Here is a 14,781-nt window from a genome sequence, read left to right as displayed (position 1 = left end):
TGGAAATGGATGGTAACATCCAGAGTAGGATGGAGTCCATTGTTTCTAGGATTTTGTGTGTGTGTGTGTGTGTGTGTGTGTGTGTGGTGAATGGGAATGTCTTGGAGGTGAAAGGATTGGCTTAGGGCTTCAGTTTATAGTAGCCCCAAACTGTTATTAGGGCTTGCTTTCTACTTGGATGTGGTACTAGAATGGTAAGATGATTTACCCAGCTGGCCCCAGATGGTTCTGCCTTGTCACTAAATCATTCACTCTTCTCACTTTTTTAAGGACCTTGGAGACCACCAGAATGAAATCTATTTTGTATGTAGGTGACATTCTTCCTCTCTGTCTCCAAATAATTTCAAAAGATTTTTAAAGGAAAGAGCATAACAAGAGGCTGCTTCTGCATGGTTTTGAGCTCATTTTTTTGGTTTTAACTTAAATATTTACATCAATAAGCTTACTTCAGCTGATGATGCTAAACCAAATAATTTTTTTTTAAAGATTTTATTTATTTATTTGAGAGAGAGAATGAGATAGAGAGAGCATGAGAGGGGGGAGGGTCAGAGGGAGAAGCAGACTCCCTGCTGAGCAAGGAGCCCGATGTGGGACTCGATCCCAGGACTCCAGGATCATGACCTGAGCCGAAGGCAGTCGCTTAACCAACTGAGCCACCCAGGCGCCCTAAATAATTTTTTTTTATAGTCCAAATAATTTTAGTATACATTAACTCTGGTTAACCCAGTCATTTACTGTCACAGCCTTGAGTAAGTACATGGAGAATTTCTGAGAAATATCTCAGAAGTGAAATTATTTATTTCCAGGCCTTCTCAGAGCTAGAGATATAAAAATGATTTTCTGAGATTTTTATTCCCCAACCATATTATTCTTCATTATAAAACTACCATTACATGTCTCAGAGATTGTTTTCCCTCTGTTCCTTGTGTTAACCTCCCTTCCCATTTATTTGTATAACAGATGTGAATTTTCTTTCCTCAGGGGCCACACTGTGAAGGCAGTATGTGAGTCATTTCACCTGGCCAAGGATTCTGGGTTCAAAGTCGTGGCTCATATGATGCCTGATCTGCCAAATGTGGGACTAGAGAGAGACATTGAACAGTTTACAGTAAGTGTTGCCTTAAACCAGGCTAATTTAGAATGCCTCTATATGCTGCTCTGTCTACCCTCTCTGCTCTTTTTGATTATTTACTGCTGATTTCCCTATCATTATTTAAGCAATATTGCCTCATTATAGAACAGTGGAAACACTGTAGTGAAAGAAAAGTCACAGCCCCAACACCAAATAAAACCCTAACATTTTAATATACTTCTTTCTAGAATTTTTTTATGTTTGGCTTTTTGGAGGGATGAGATAGTTTATACATATATACACACAGACACACTTACATATATGGTAAGTAATTATTTTAATGGCTTTTTCACTTAACGTAATGTAAGCATTTATCTTGTTATATAGCCTGGTCTCTGTTAAAATGTTAACATATTTAAATGTGTACTTAATTTCCATTAAATTGCCATACTTTGCTTAATTCCTTCCAAATTTTTTTAAATTGAAGTTATTGCCAGTTTTTTATATTGTAAATAGCACTGCAGGTGAACAGTTTTATGCCTATAACTTTTTGTAGTATTTAGGATTATTTCTTTAAGATAAATTCCCTGGAGTAGAATTACCAGGTAAAGGTATAAACATTTAAAGAATCTCACCACATTAGTTGCTTTTCAGACGGTTGTAATAATTTAGTCATTTTAGCAGGGTTATCTTTTTCCCCAAATCTCTCCTGTTTATGTATTTACATACACACACAGATAAAATGTTTCTATCTTTGCTAATTTGGTGGATTAAAGTGCCATTTCAACTTGTATTTCATAATTATAGTAATATATTTTTCAGGTTTGCATGTAATAATCATAATTCTTGCATCTTTTTAGAATTGTGTGTTTTTGTTCTCTGACCAATTACTCTGTTGGATATGAATATTTTTAATGTTAATTTAGATGAACTTTCTAGGTAAGGACATTCTGGATTCATTGGGGGTTTTTTGGTTTTTTTTAAGATTTTATTTATCTGAGAGAGAGCACACGTGAGCACACGATTAGTGGAGAGGGGCAGAGGGAGACAAAGAAGCAGACTCCTCACTGAGCAGGGAGCCCAGGACCCTAAGATCATGGCCTAAGCCGAGGGCAGACGCTTAACCGACTGAGCCACACAGGCGCTCCTCATTGGTTTTTTAAAAATAGTTGTTACAAATATTTTTGCCCACTTTGTCTTGGGCCTTTCACTTTTGTATCTGTTGTCAAATCCATCCTTTATTTATGATTTCTTCAGATGCTTCTGAACTTAGAGCTGCTTTTCTCTTCCAGGATTTCATTAAACAGTAAGAGAAAATACTTGGGTTTTTTCCTAGGTTTTCTGTTTTTTAAATTTTAATACCTAACTCTGGGTTGGTTGGTTTTGGTTTTTGTTCTTTGCTTTTTTGTTTTTTGGATTTTTTTGTTGTTGTTGTTACTCTGTCACATGTTTGCTTGTTCCTGTGTTCCTGTTGTCTTGGGAAATGAGATTGATCAGAACTCTTTTTTTTTTTTTTTTTCTCCTCCAGATTCTCAGCTAGAGAAAGTACCTTTGGGATATTCTTTTAGAGAAGAGAGTGAAAGTATTTATCAAGTTATTTCATTCACAAAAATAGTTTATTTTACTCTATTTAGAAAAATGGATTTCACCTTGCCTTATTTGTGACATATTTAATAATTCTTTCTTTCCTTGTCAGAAGTTTATCTTTATAATTTTTAAGCCAGTGAATTACAACCAAAGGCCAATTTATAAGATAGTACTAATTCATAAATATCCCTGTAACTAATTCCCCTGTGTTAGCTGTGTAAAGATTTTGAATCTAATACTAATAGCCTCTCCTCAGTGGTTAATAGCCAGGTACCCAGACTCCAATTCTAAAAGGCCCCTGAAACACTTTTCTTTAACACAGCTCCTAGGTGGACCAGAGATATAGTCAGAATTCATAACTTTAGGTGTCCTTCGAAAAAAATATGGCATGTTTCAAATAATAGCAAATAGCTGAGTCTTACTATTCATTTTCCTTACTGTCTTCAAAATATAGTTCAGTGATAATATTGCAAAGACAATTCTTCATGTAAATAAATATATCTTCTTGTTTGTAATCTTTTCAGAAAAACTCAAAGGGAATATGAACAGACTGTATGCCTTTTCTGACTGCATCCCAGCAAATAAAGGAGTGACAAAATAGAGCTAACATTTCTCTCTAGAGGAAAATTCTCTGCAAAATTAAATTGCCTTAAAATAAAGAATTTCTACAAATCAGTAAGAAAAAAGCAGATAGCCCAATAGGAGAATGGCAAAACCATTTGAACAAGCACTTCACAAATAGGATATTCAAACAGCCGATAAACATATTTAAAAGTTCTCAAAGTCATTAATCTTCAAAGAAATGAAATTTAAAACTATGATGCATTCCTACTATATATTCACCAGAAAAGCTAAGAATAGCTAAAATGAAAAAAAGACTAAATCAGATGTTGCTAAGAGTATGGAGCAACTAGAATTCTTCATTTACTGCTAGTACATTGGTACATCATGTATGACATTATCTACTAAGGGTGAATATATGCATACCCCATGACCCAGTAATTGTAGATGTATACTCAACAGAAATGCCTACACATATTTACCAAAAGTCACGGTCACAAATTACTATTGGTAATATCATCAGAGTGGCAACAAGTGTCCATTTAACAACAGAATGCATAAATAAATTATGATGTAGTCATACAATGAAATACTATAAAAAATAATAAATTAATTACAATCTCATGCAACAACATGACTGATTCTTTTCAACATAAAATTGAGCAAAGGAAACCTGATCCAAAAGACTACCCAACATACAATTCTGTTAATATGAAGTCCAAAAACTTTGGGTGGAATTGTAACTGGAAACAGGCATGAGGTGGGCTTCTAAGGTTTTGATATTCTTTTTCTTAATTTGAGTGGGTGCTGGTTATAAGATGGTGTAAAAATCCGTCAAGATATATACTTAGAGTTTGTGTACTTTTTTGTATCTAAGATACACTCCAATAAAAGTTTACACAAAAACTTTTAAAACTAATTTTTGTTTAGGAGATCTTGTTTGGGCCTATTTGGAATTCACAGCCTTTCCTGAATTAGTAGGACTAGCAGAGGGAGAGGGAGCAGACTGCCCACTGAGCAGGGAACCCCATGCAGGACCTGATCCCAGGACCCTGAGATCATGACCTGAGCTGAAGGCAGACGCTTAACCAACTGAGCCACCCAGGCACCCCTATTTTATACTTTAAAAACTTTTTTCCCTACTTTATTTTATTGTCCCATCATTAGCAACCCACAGATATATTTTCCCTAATTAATGTGTTTTGTTCCATAGGAAGTGTTGCTAAATCAGGAGTCTGTCTTATAATTACAGAAGTGTACCAAATGTTATATTTGTAGAGGACGGGATAGCCTTGCCTGGCACGAATCCATAAAGCTACTACCTAGCCTGCTGAGATATCACAGCTATATCTTGGGTTGTATGCCTACAGTGTGCTAGTTATAAATTGACTTAGATCTCACACCTTGTTGTTTAGGTCAGCTCTGGGTCACTACTCTTAGTATCTGTTTATTTGCATCTGTTCATGACAAATTCACACTCTTATCTTATCACAGTTATCTAGTGTAACTGTGTGTGATAAATAGCATTTGCTTATATTTTCCGGGAACTCAAAAATGAAGCTTCCTTTTTTCTTACAAAGCTGGAAGTCCTTGTTGTGGTGGAAATTCGGGAATTTATCCTGAAAGCATTAACTTCACCCTTTCCAGCTATCCTCAGATAGGACTTATTTATTACTCAAAGTAACTTTTAGCTGTTTTGGTGTTTTATTCCTTTAAAAATTAGACTGCTCTTGAATATCCAAGCTAAGATTGCTGAAAATGCTTGAAGAACATTTATTTCTCTTCAGAATCTCCTGTCAGTTATCAGAAGTCTTTCAAAGTCTATTAACATCTGATACAAGTTCTTTTTTTCCCCCCACTGAGCCAGTGTGATTGAGTTACTACTGTTTGGCAGGGATGGCTAGCGGTATTTGTTGTTACTTGTTTTTAATATAAAGGCTTGTTATGAAGATAGTGGCATAGGAAACAAGTCACTGTAGCATTCTATCAGAAAAGACCACCTGTTGTAGTCTCTTCAATTGAGGAAGCCGGCCTGATGAGATTACGTAACTAGTCAAGTCAGTGGTGCGTCTCAGGTAGAACCCAAGCTCTTAGGTAAGCACCCTTTCCATGGCACCTTTCTGTGGTAACTTTTTTAGGTGAAGGGAAGTTTGACTATGAATGACTATTCATGACCTGAATGATGTTGAAATACAAGTCAAGTTGGATCTTAACAAAACTTTAAACCTCATTCTACTTTTAGTTATTTTTTGTTCGAATCAAAGGAATACATGCATAATTTTAAAAGTCAAATTGTACCGAAAAACCTACAGTGAAAGACAGCAATACCTTCCTTTCCTTTTCCTTGAGTGCACCCAGACAGATCATGTTACAAACGCTCCAGTGTCTCTGCTTCTCCCTCCCCTTCATTCCTCAAACCGACTGCAGTTTGGCTCCCACCCTTCACTGAAACTCTTCTCTCGAATGTTGTAAAAGACTTCCTAATCTCCAGATGCAAAGGATACTTCTCTGCTGTCATGTTATTCAGTCTTAGCATTTGTTGTTGTTAAAGACTGTCTCCGTTTTGGGATTCTCACCCTCCTGGCTTTTGTGACTCTTCTGTCTCCTGGCTCTCTTCTTACCTCCAGGACTCTTTCTTTTCTGCTCTGTCTTCTTTTTCTTCCCACCACTGAAATGTAGGTTCTGTCTTTTGCTCTCTTCTGTCTGCTTGCCTTTCTTCTATTCTAACTTGACCACTTACACTTCGGTGAGTCTCATTTTCTCTCCAGCCTGAAGCCTTAGGCTCTTCAGACCAGTCTTGCAGACTTAATACTCTGCAACTAGCACTAGATGTCTTACATGTAGTTAGAACTTGGTATGTCCAGTTTGGACATATTTATCCTTTCCCCCAGCCGTCTCTTCCTCTTTTTTTTTCCTGTCATGCTTGGTGGCCTCTTCATCCACATATTCTCCCTAGCCAGAAATTCAGGAGTCCTTCAGGAGCAAGTAGAGAATATGTGGACTCTGGAGCCAGACCGCCTAGTTTGGATCCTGGCCCCCAGTACTTAGTAACAGACTGTTTGACTGCTTTGTTCCCCAGTTTCCTCATCTCAAAAATGAGGTTAATTATAGTATCTCCCTATTATGAAGATTAGCTGAGAAAATGGATGTAACACACTTAGAAACATGCCTGGCATGTAGTGAGTGCTCAGTAAATCTTTGCTGCTGTGACTATCCCTTCATACCTTGAATCTAACTCCACAGGAGGTTGTCAGTAACTCCCTCTGCCTGTCCTTCAGAGCTCCCCTCCTCTCGGTCCCCGCTGCCACAACTTCAGTTCATACTTTCATCAGCTCACCTACACAGTTAGACAGCTTCTCAACTAAATCACCCAGCCACCAGCCCTCTTCCCTTCTGATGTTCCATTCGCATTGCACCAGACTGATGTTTATCAGATTAGTTTTTTATTTTTACAATATAAAAGTTGTTAAATAATAAAATCACTATTAAATATTACTTGAAAATTCAGTACATCCTAGAGAGATCATATCAAAACACAGTAGTAGTCCTCTGCCACTTTCAACTGTTGTAGCTGGAGTTTTTTTCTGGGTATTTACCCCTCTATATTTCTTACTACCATGCTTGGATTGCTTTTTCCTGATGATTTTGGATAGATTCTCTTGTCTTACTGTAGATGAAAAGTTAATTCTTCTAAACTCTGCTCCCATTCTCCCAATATTGTTACATCACTATTTTAGCTACATTAGTAGTCAATGTTTACATTACAGTTTTTACATAAATTATTACTGACATAGAGCCAAGTAATATACTAACATTCTTTTCTTGAATAACATTTTGGGTTTTTTCTAGAATTAATAACTGTCTTTTTTTTTAATTTGCTTAGTTTTCTATGCACCTGTAACTTTCAAGGGTACCCACCCACTCAATGTTAAGGCCTCTCTACCAGTGGCCTAATTAATCAGATATTCTCTCAGTTCCTTTTTTAGGCTAGTGACATGACTCATGGATGTCTTGTCCTCCAACTCCAGACTAGACTGGCAGTTCTCTGTGCCTGGTTCACAACTGTCCTCCTGGACACTTCTCTTCACCAATCTCCTGGATTGGATTCTTTGTTTTCTGGTTTCCAAGTTAACCCTTTTTATTTGTTTATTCCTTGACTTTACTAGTAAACACATTTTCCACCAGTTTCCTTAGGAAATATTCATCATAGAAAGTAAGGCTTTGGTGTGCTCGAAAAAATGGCTCTATGCAACCTTCACACTTACAGAATTGTGTAAAAACATTTTTTTAAGGCATTGCACCATTGCCTTGTAGCTTTTAGCATTGCTGTTAAGAGCACAATTTTGTTTTTATTCCTTATTCTTTAATCCTATGATCTATGTAACCTGGGTATTTTGTTAACTCTGGAATATTTTAGAAAATTGTCTTTATCCCATATGTTGTGAAATTTCACAGTGCTGTATCTTGGCAAGAGGTTTTTAACTAATTGTGCTAGATTTTTGAAGGATCTGTCATCTGGGAAATTTCCTTGAACCACTGGATAATTTTCCCCTTTCATTTTCTATGTTCTCTTTCTTTTTTTTTTTTTTAAAGATTTATTTATTTATTTCAGAGAGCGAGAATGAGAGAGAGAGAGAGAGTACATGAGAGGGGGGAGGGTTAGAGGGAGAAGCAGGCTCCTCGCTGAGCAGGGAGCCCGATGCGGGACTCGATCCAGGGACTCCAGGATCGTGACCTGAGCCGAAGGCAGTCGCTCAACCAACTGAGCCACCCAGGTGCCCTCTATGTTCTCTTTCTAAAACTCCTATTAAGTAAATGTTGGATCTCCCAGGTTCGTCTTTTTTATATTTTTTACCTATTTGTCCTTTTTTTCCTGCTTTCTTCTATTCTCATGTTTATCTTTCAACTTTTCTGTTAAGTGTTATTATTTTTGTTATAGCTTTGATTTTCAAGAGTTCTTTCTTACCTTCTGGTTGTTTTTCTCTAGCATCTTGTTCTTGTTTAATAGATGTAATAGATCTTCTCTCTCTGAAGGAATTATAGGGTTTTTTAAGTTTCATTTTCCTTTATGCAATGCATCTTTCCTCCAAGTTACTTTTTTTTCTTTTTGTTTTGTTCTGCCCTTTATTTTTTAGGCTTCCTCCAAGCTTCTGGTAATCCTTAGCCAAATGGTCATACTTTAAAAGTAAGGGACGGGGGGGCCTGGGTAGCTTAGTCAGTTAAGCGTCCAACTCTTGATTTTGTCTCAGGTCATGATCTCAGGTTGTGAGATTAAGCCCCGTGTCAGGCTCCGTGCTGGGCATGGAGCCTGCTTAAGAGGCTTTCTTTCCCTCTCCCTCTGCTCCACCCAACCCCCCTTAAAAAAATTAAAATTAAAAAATAAAAGTAAGGGGCTGAAAGAACAGATTGCAAGGTCTAGGTAGCTAGCTGCTGGGATACCTCATTGAAGGATATTCATATAATCTCTCCTTTTCTTTTTTTAAGGTTTTATTTTATTTATATTTTTTAAGATTTTATTTTTCAGTAATCTACACCCAACCATAGGGCTTGAACTCACAACCCCAAGATCAAGAGTCACATGCTCTCCAACTGAGCCAGCCAGATGTGCCCCAGCTCTCCTTTTCTTTAGGGGATTCTCAAATGTCAGTATCTTGAACTCTTATTTAGGGCCATTTGATTAATCCAGAGATGAACTCTCCAACTTCCTGCTTGGGGGTGGCTGGTATGAGTAGGTCACAGAAAATTGACTGCTGGTATCCAGGGAGCAAGGCAGGGAATCCACCAGTGAGTGTGCTGGCTTTCACTTAATCTCTCTGTCTTCAGCCTTTATCCTCACCTAGGCCTTCCTTTGTACCTGGAATCTCAGAATCCAGCAGTTTCTCCAGGGAACAAATGGGCAGGTGACTACCTGTAGGCAGGCCAAAGGAATAAGGGATAAATCCCTCCATGTTCAGACAGAAGAAATCCTGTGATTTCTTCCATCCTGCCTGGTTAATGGTACTTTTGACCCATGAGCTTTTCTGGGACTCTAGTGTGACTGAGCTGGACTTTCATGGGTATCCACTTTTGCAGATACTTTGTTTACAGTTTTATTTACTTGCAAAGTCATTTACCAATCTTCATCCATTTTCTGTCTTCCAAAAATTTATTACCATCACTGGTCCTGTCCTCTAACACCCAACTGATTTCCTCTGATGTTCTTTTTGTTCTTCTGGGTTTATACTTTTTTAAAAGTTCATCTCTTATATTACAGTGATTTTGGAGGGAAAGGAAGGAAACACACGTTTCAATTCTCCATGTTTAACCAGAAGTCCAGAACCAATTTCATCTATCATCATTCTTACCAACCCAACTATCTTCTAAATTTATCATATAAGCCCTTGAACTACTTTTCTGAAATCCCATATTCCATTATGGATTCAGACTAGGTACAGAATGACTTGCCATATGTGTTCTTTTGGGTGGCTATAGAATACTTATAAAGGCCTAATGAATCATTAATATATAAATGTTACAGGGAAAATTACATGCAATTACAGAAGAATATCCCTAAGACCAAATGATGCACAAAGAATACAGCATTTAAGAATATGACAGAAATCAATGAGAGAGATCGAAAAGTCTGTAGTTACATTTCTTTGAAAAGCAAGTTAAGCTTTGGAAAGCTCTACAAGAATAATGGAGCACAGGGGCGCCTGGGTGGCTCAGTCGTTAAGCGTCTGCCTTCGGCTCAGGTCATGATCCCAGGGTCCTGGGATCGAGCCCCGCATCGGGCTCCCTGCTCCGCGGGAAGCCTGCTTCTCCCTCTCCCACTCCCCCTGCTTGTGTTCCCTCTCTCACTGTGTCTCTCTCTGTCAAATAAATAAATAAAATCTTAAAAAAAAAAAAAAAAAAAAAGAATAATGGAGCACAAGATAAAAAGCATTGTTATAGTCACGATGTAGTACAGCTGGCTCTCTAGGTACTAATGCCAGGGTGGGGTGAGAGGAAACTGAGTCCACCTCATTCCTCTATCACGCACTGTGCTAAAGTAAGAGCAAATGAGCAGTGCAAAGTCATGGAAAGGATAATGCCTGGTGTCTCCTTGCTTTATCCCAAATAAAGCCAGCTGAGATGATATAGTACAGGAAATGACTATGTCAAAGTAGATAAATTAGATGTATTTCTCAGTGTCTAGATAACAGATAGTGTGTATCCCAGGTTAGGAATGGTGCCAGTTGGCCTGAAGAGGGATTGGCATACTCTTTCTGCTAAGGGCTGTATAGTAAACATTTTAGTTTTTGCAGGCAAGTGATGATCTCTGTCACAACTTTTTTAAAAGTTGGAACAGTTAAGCATATTCTATTATGAAAGGAGGATACAGTCTAGAGGTGAAGGCGGGCATCGAATAAATTATCAGTGTGATGATACTAAGAAAGCAGTAATATAGAATTCAGTATGAATTTTTTTTTTTTTTTTAAGCGAGGCAACTTGTATTTGAAGGTCAGGAAGGCCTCTCTGAAGAATTGGCATTCATGCCGAGACCTGGAGATTCGCTAGATGAAGTAAAATTGATGTACTTTCCAGACAGAGGAAATTGCCTTTGCAAAGGCAGAGAGGCAGGTGGTGAGGAGATGAGATTGCAGCAGTAGACAGGGGCTGGATTAACGAGGGCTTTATAACCCAGCATGCACACATTTTGCTCCAGTGAGACTGTAAAAACAATGAGTTGCTGTTTTGTTCCATCAAGGCAGTCTAAGGACTTGGTAGGTATGTGAGAGAAGCTGGCCCAGGACTGAAACTTGACCGTGGAACCTTCATCAATCTCTACATAACTAATGGAGTTGTAATTTTCTATTCTCCATTCACAGGAATTTTTTGAGAACCCTGCTTTTCGTCCTGATGGTTTGAAACTTTACCCTACTCTGGTGATTCGTGGAACTGGGCTTTATGAGCTGTGGAAGTCCGGAAGATATAAGAGTTATTCTCCTAGCGACCTGATCGAATTGGTGGCTCGGATCCTTGCTCTTGTGCCTCCATGGACTCGAGTGTACCGAGTGCAGAGGTAGTGTGTTCTCTTTTATGCCAGAAGTAATCAGTGATGAGTCTGTCTGTTTAATTTCTAATGAGAGCAGTCCGAGTTAATATTGAGGGGTTTGAATCTTATTTTTTTTTTAATTAAAAATGAGACCTGGAATGCTGTCTATACATAGACAGAGATGGAAATCATGTCCAGGCCACTTTGCCAGTATCTTATTTATTCATGTATTCATCTCTCCATTGCTTCATGTGCCAGGAAATGGAGTTATGATGGTACATATGCATGATGTTGGTTCCAGAATTTCCTTTTACAGGTCTACTTCAATCTGGATACAGTAGTGAGTATGGAAGGAGGAAGTGTAGCCATGTGTCTGTTATCCCTGTTGCAGAGCCTCTGAAGAAAAAAAAGAAAGAGTAGCTATAATCATTCTTCACAGATATTAATGTAAATGTGGAGAAAGAGTAACCTATTCCTGACGGCATGAAAGAAATCATCTTAATGGCTTTTTTCCTAGCGGAGAGAAAACCTAAGATCTCATTTGCATTCATGACATACATACATACATATGTTTATTTATTTATTTTACAAGAAACATAACATGGAAGAAAAATTTTAGGAACCATAAAGTTACCTGTCTACCTACAATCCTGACAAAGCCATCCCTGTCTTTGCTGTTCAGGAAGGCACATTTCTACCATCTTGCCAAAAGCTGCCTAGATTCTAGTACAAACAGAAGGTTTGAAAAGGTGACTAGCAAATGCATGTACAATCAGTTGCTGTGATTATTACTCCACTGAGCACAAAAATTGTGTTCCTCATAATATAAAACAGTGAGTACTGAAAATAAGCAGAATGAAGAAAATTATCAAGAATATAAAATAATGGATTTGCTTAAAAGTTGAAGGATATTTACACACCATACTTCTGCCACAACGTATTTGATTTCTTAAATTTTTTTAAATTATTGGCCCAGTTTAAGGATCTAAATTGCCCATATGATTTCTGGTTTTTTTTCTTTTAAATACTGAGGAAAACTCAGCTGCCAAAACTGTTTGCATTGTCCTTCCCCTTCTTTTTCAACCCTTCTGAAACTCAGTTCAAAAGACATTAGAAGGTGTTCCAACGATACAGCCATCCGCACAGAAGTAGGGAGCCACAGGGCGGGTATGTAGGCTGCACCTGTGGAGGAGGCAGTGGTGTGGCATGGTCTCTGGCAGCCCAGATGTGGTAAAAAGGGCATTCTCGCCAAGGGCTGGTCTGGCACAGGATGTCAGAACTGAGCAGGGTGAGGAGCATATCTCTGGAGTGGGTGCAGAGAAGAGGACAGCAACGGAAGATTGGTTACTTGCAGAGCGTTGAGCTAGGAAAGTAGACAATATTAAGGATAATGGGAGCTGGAATGGAAATTACAAGTGTGAAAAAGAAAATTAGAGTGCACCCTGTGGTGTTTTAGAATAGGAGATACTGGTGTGAACTCATGGTTTTCAACATATAGGAAGATATAGAAATGTATAATAAATAATAAATACAGTGTGTCTTTTTCACAGTCTGTTTAAAGCCATGTTTTTTTGCATTTTTTTGCCGTTTGTTGGTGATTTCACTATTTAAAATGACCCTTAAGGGTAGTACTGAAATGTTGTGTAGTGTTCCTAAGTGCAAGAAAGCTATGATGTGCCTTCTGGAGAAAATAGATGTGTTAGATAAGCTTCATTCAGCCTTGAGTTACAGCACTGTTGGCCGGGAGTTCAATATTGAATCAATAATTATATATATAAGGTGTTGTTAAACACATGTGAAACAAGGTTATATGTTGATCAGTTAATGAAAATGTTGTGACCAAAGGCTCACAGGAACCTAGCCCTGTATTCCTCCTAGGAGCAGTGTTTTAATATTCACTAACTCAGCATTCATGGCAACTTTGTAGAACATAGCTACTGCGAATAATGCGAATTGTTTCAGAATACCTCCCTACAACATGCTTATTAATTACAGAGCAGAAATAAGTAACTTGACTGTGGAGAAGACTGGCAGCTGGTCAAAGTGAATATCATCAGTAACAGGACAAGTCAGTTATGTGCCACATGATAGTATGACAGTATCACTTCTGTGTTACTCAGCCAAAATTCCATAATCTGAATTTAATTATGAGGAAACAGCAGACAATCCCAAATTGAGGGATATTCTAAAAAATAGTGTGAAATCTTCAAAATTATAAGAATTAAGGAAAGAGTTTCATTTTGAAGGAGACTAAAAAGTCATGATACCTAAATACAACACAGGGTTCTGACTGGACCCTTTTGCTATAAAGGACATTATTTAGACACTGGTGAACCTGCAGTGGAGTCCAGGATTAGACAGTAGTAAAGTACCGGTGTTAATTTCCGGATTTTGATGGTTGTATTATGATTGTGTAAGAGAATATCCCTGTTGTAGGAAATACTTTAAGTATTCTGAGGGTGTTGGAACATCTTGTTCCCAATTTACCATCAAATAATTTAGGAAAATAGTTATTTGTACTGCACTTGGGACTTTTTCTGTAACTTTGTAAAAATGTAAATTAATACAAAAGAAAACAAAGATGCAATAAGTAGTATTAACAAAGACAAAAGAAAAAGATTATTTGCATTTAACTGACTTGAGCAACTAGATACAAGTGAAGATACTACTTCCCAGCAGCGGAGTGTGACAACAGATCTGTTGTGTTGACCTTAATTTAATGATAGTGATCTTATCAGCTCTGAGTACCTGAGACACTTACCTGGCCCTTATTATTCATAGTGAGCCCTAACACATATTTCCCCCATGGGGGCCAGTGTTGCTGGACTAGCCCTTATTATAATTGCAGGACACACTGCAGCAAAACCATCAGGGGACTTTGAGAAACAAGATTTGTTACTCAAATGTCCTGGAGGGTAGCCAGCAAACCCAATAGGTACACAGTGAGCTTGAGAGGGAATGGGGGAAAGGCATGAACCTGGGCCTCTCTGCCTTTATTAGGATCCAGGGGTGGAGTGTCTAGGGTTTTGTGGGTTCACTCATTATTGGTTAATTTAAAGAACAAGAGTGGGAATTAGGGTATGATAAGGAAGAAGTGGGGCCACTCAGTGGGCCAGTTATCGAGGTTACCCAGGGCTTTCTGAAAGAGGGAACTTCGTTGGGGGGAGGGGCAGTCTAAATCCTTATCTGGTTGTTTTGCTAGTTGCTGTGTCAGACAGCTGGCAATATGTTTACTCAGGATGGATGTCTTTTGAAATGGATGCCTCAGCAATCAAAAACTTAATGTCAGGCACTTACACTACTGGGCATCCAGAGAGCTCAGAAGATAGTACTTCCCAGCAGCAGAGAATGGCAGCAAATACCACGGAGTAGATAGAAATTTCACAGCCATACACACCATAGTTTCTTACCATAAGTAACAAGGCATAACTCACACAATCAGGTGAAGAATTTGCATTCTCCCCCTTCACTTTCAGTTTTAAATTTCTTACTGCTGTAACCAGTGAGTCAAAAGCAACAGAGACATTGCTATAACATTAAAAGC

At 38.1% G+C, this 14,781-nt stretch overlaps 1 protein-coding gene across 4 annotated transcripts in view; it reads left to right on the top strand.

Moving 5' to 3' along the window:
* The window catches only part of ELP3 (elongator acetyltransferase complex subunit 3), a 101,262-nt gene that overhangs the window by 47,447 nt on the left and 39,034 nt on the right, over window positions 1-14,781 (top strand). For all 4 annotated transcript variants that reach the window (XM_045880076.3, XM_064585339.1, XM_045880075.3 and 1 more), the window contains 2 exons: window positions 982-1,108; window positions 11,071-11,264. In XM_045880076.3, the coding sequence (XP_045736032.1) occupies window positions 982-1,108; window positions 11,071-11,264 (321 nt within the window). The remainder of the gene's footprint in view (window positions 1-981; window positions 1,109-11,070; window positions 11,265-14,781) is intronic.

This window comes from Mirounga angustirostris, unplaced genomic scaffold (assembly GCF_029215605.1).
Source record: "Mirounga angustirostris isolate CCGP_5_RB_7025 unplaced genomic scaffold, mMirAng1.0.hap1 SCAF_2, whole genome shotgun sequence".
NCBI classification, from domain to species: domain Eukaryota; kingdom Metazoa; phylum Chordata; class Mammalia; order Carnivora; family Phocidae; genus Mirounga; species Mirounga angustirostris.
The sequence above is the reverse complement of the archived record's forward strand: the minus strand, read 5'-3'. Positions and strand labels throughout refer to the sequence as shown.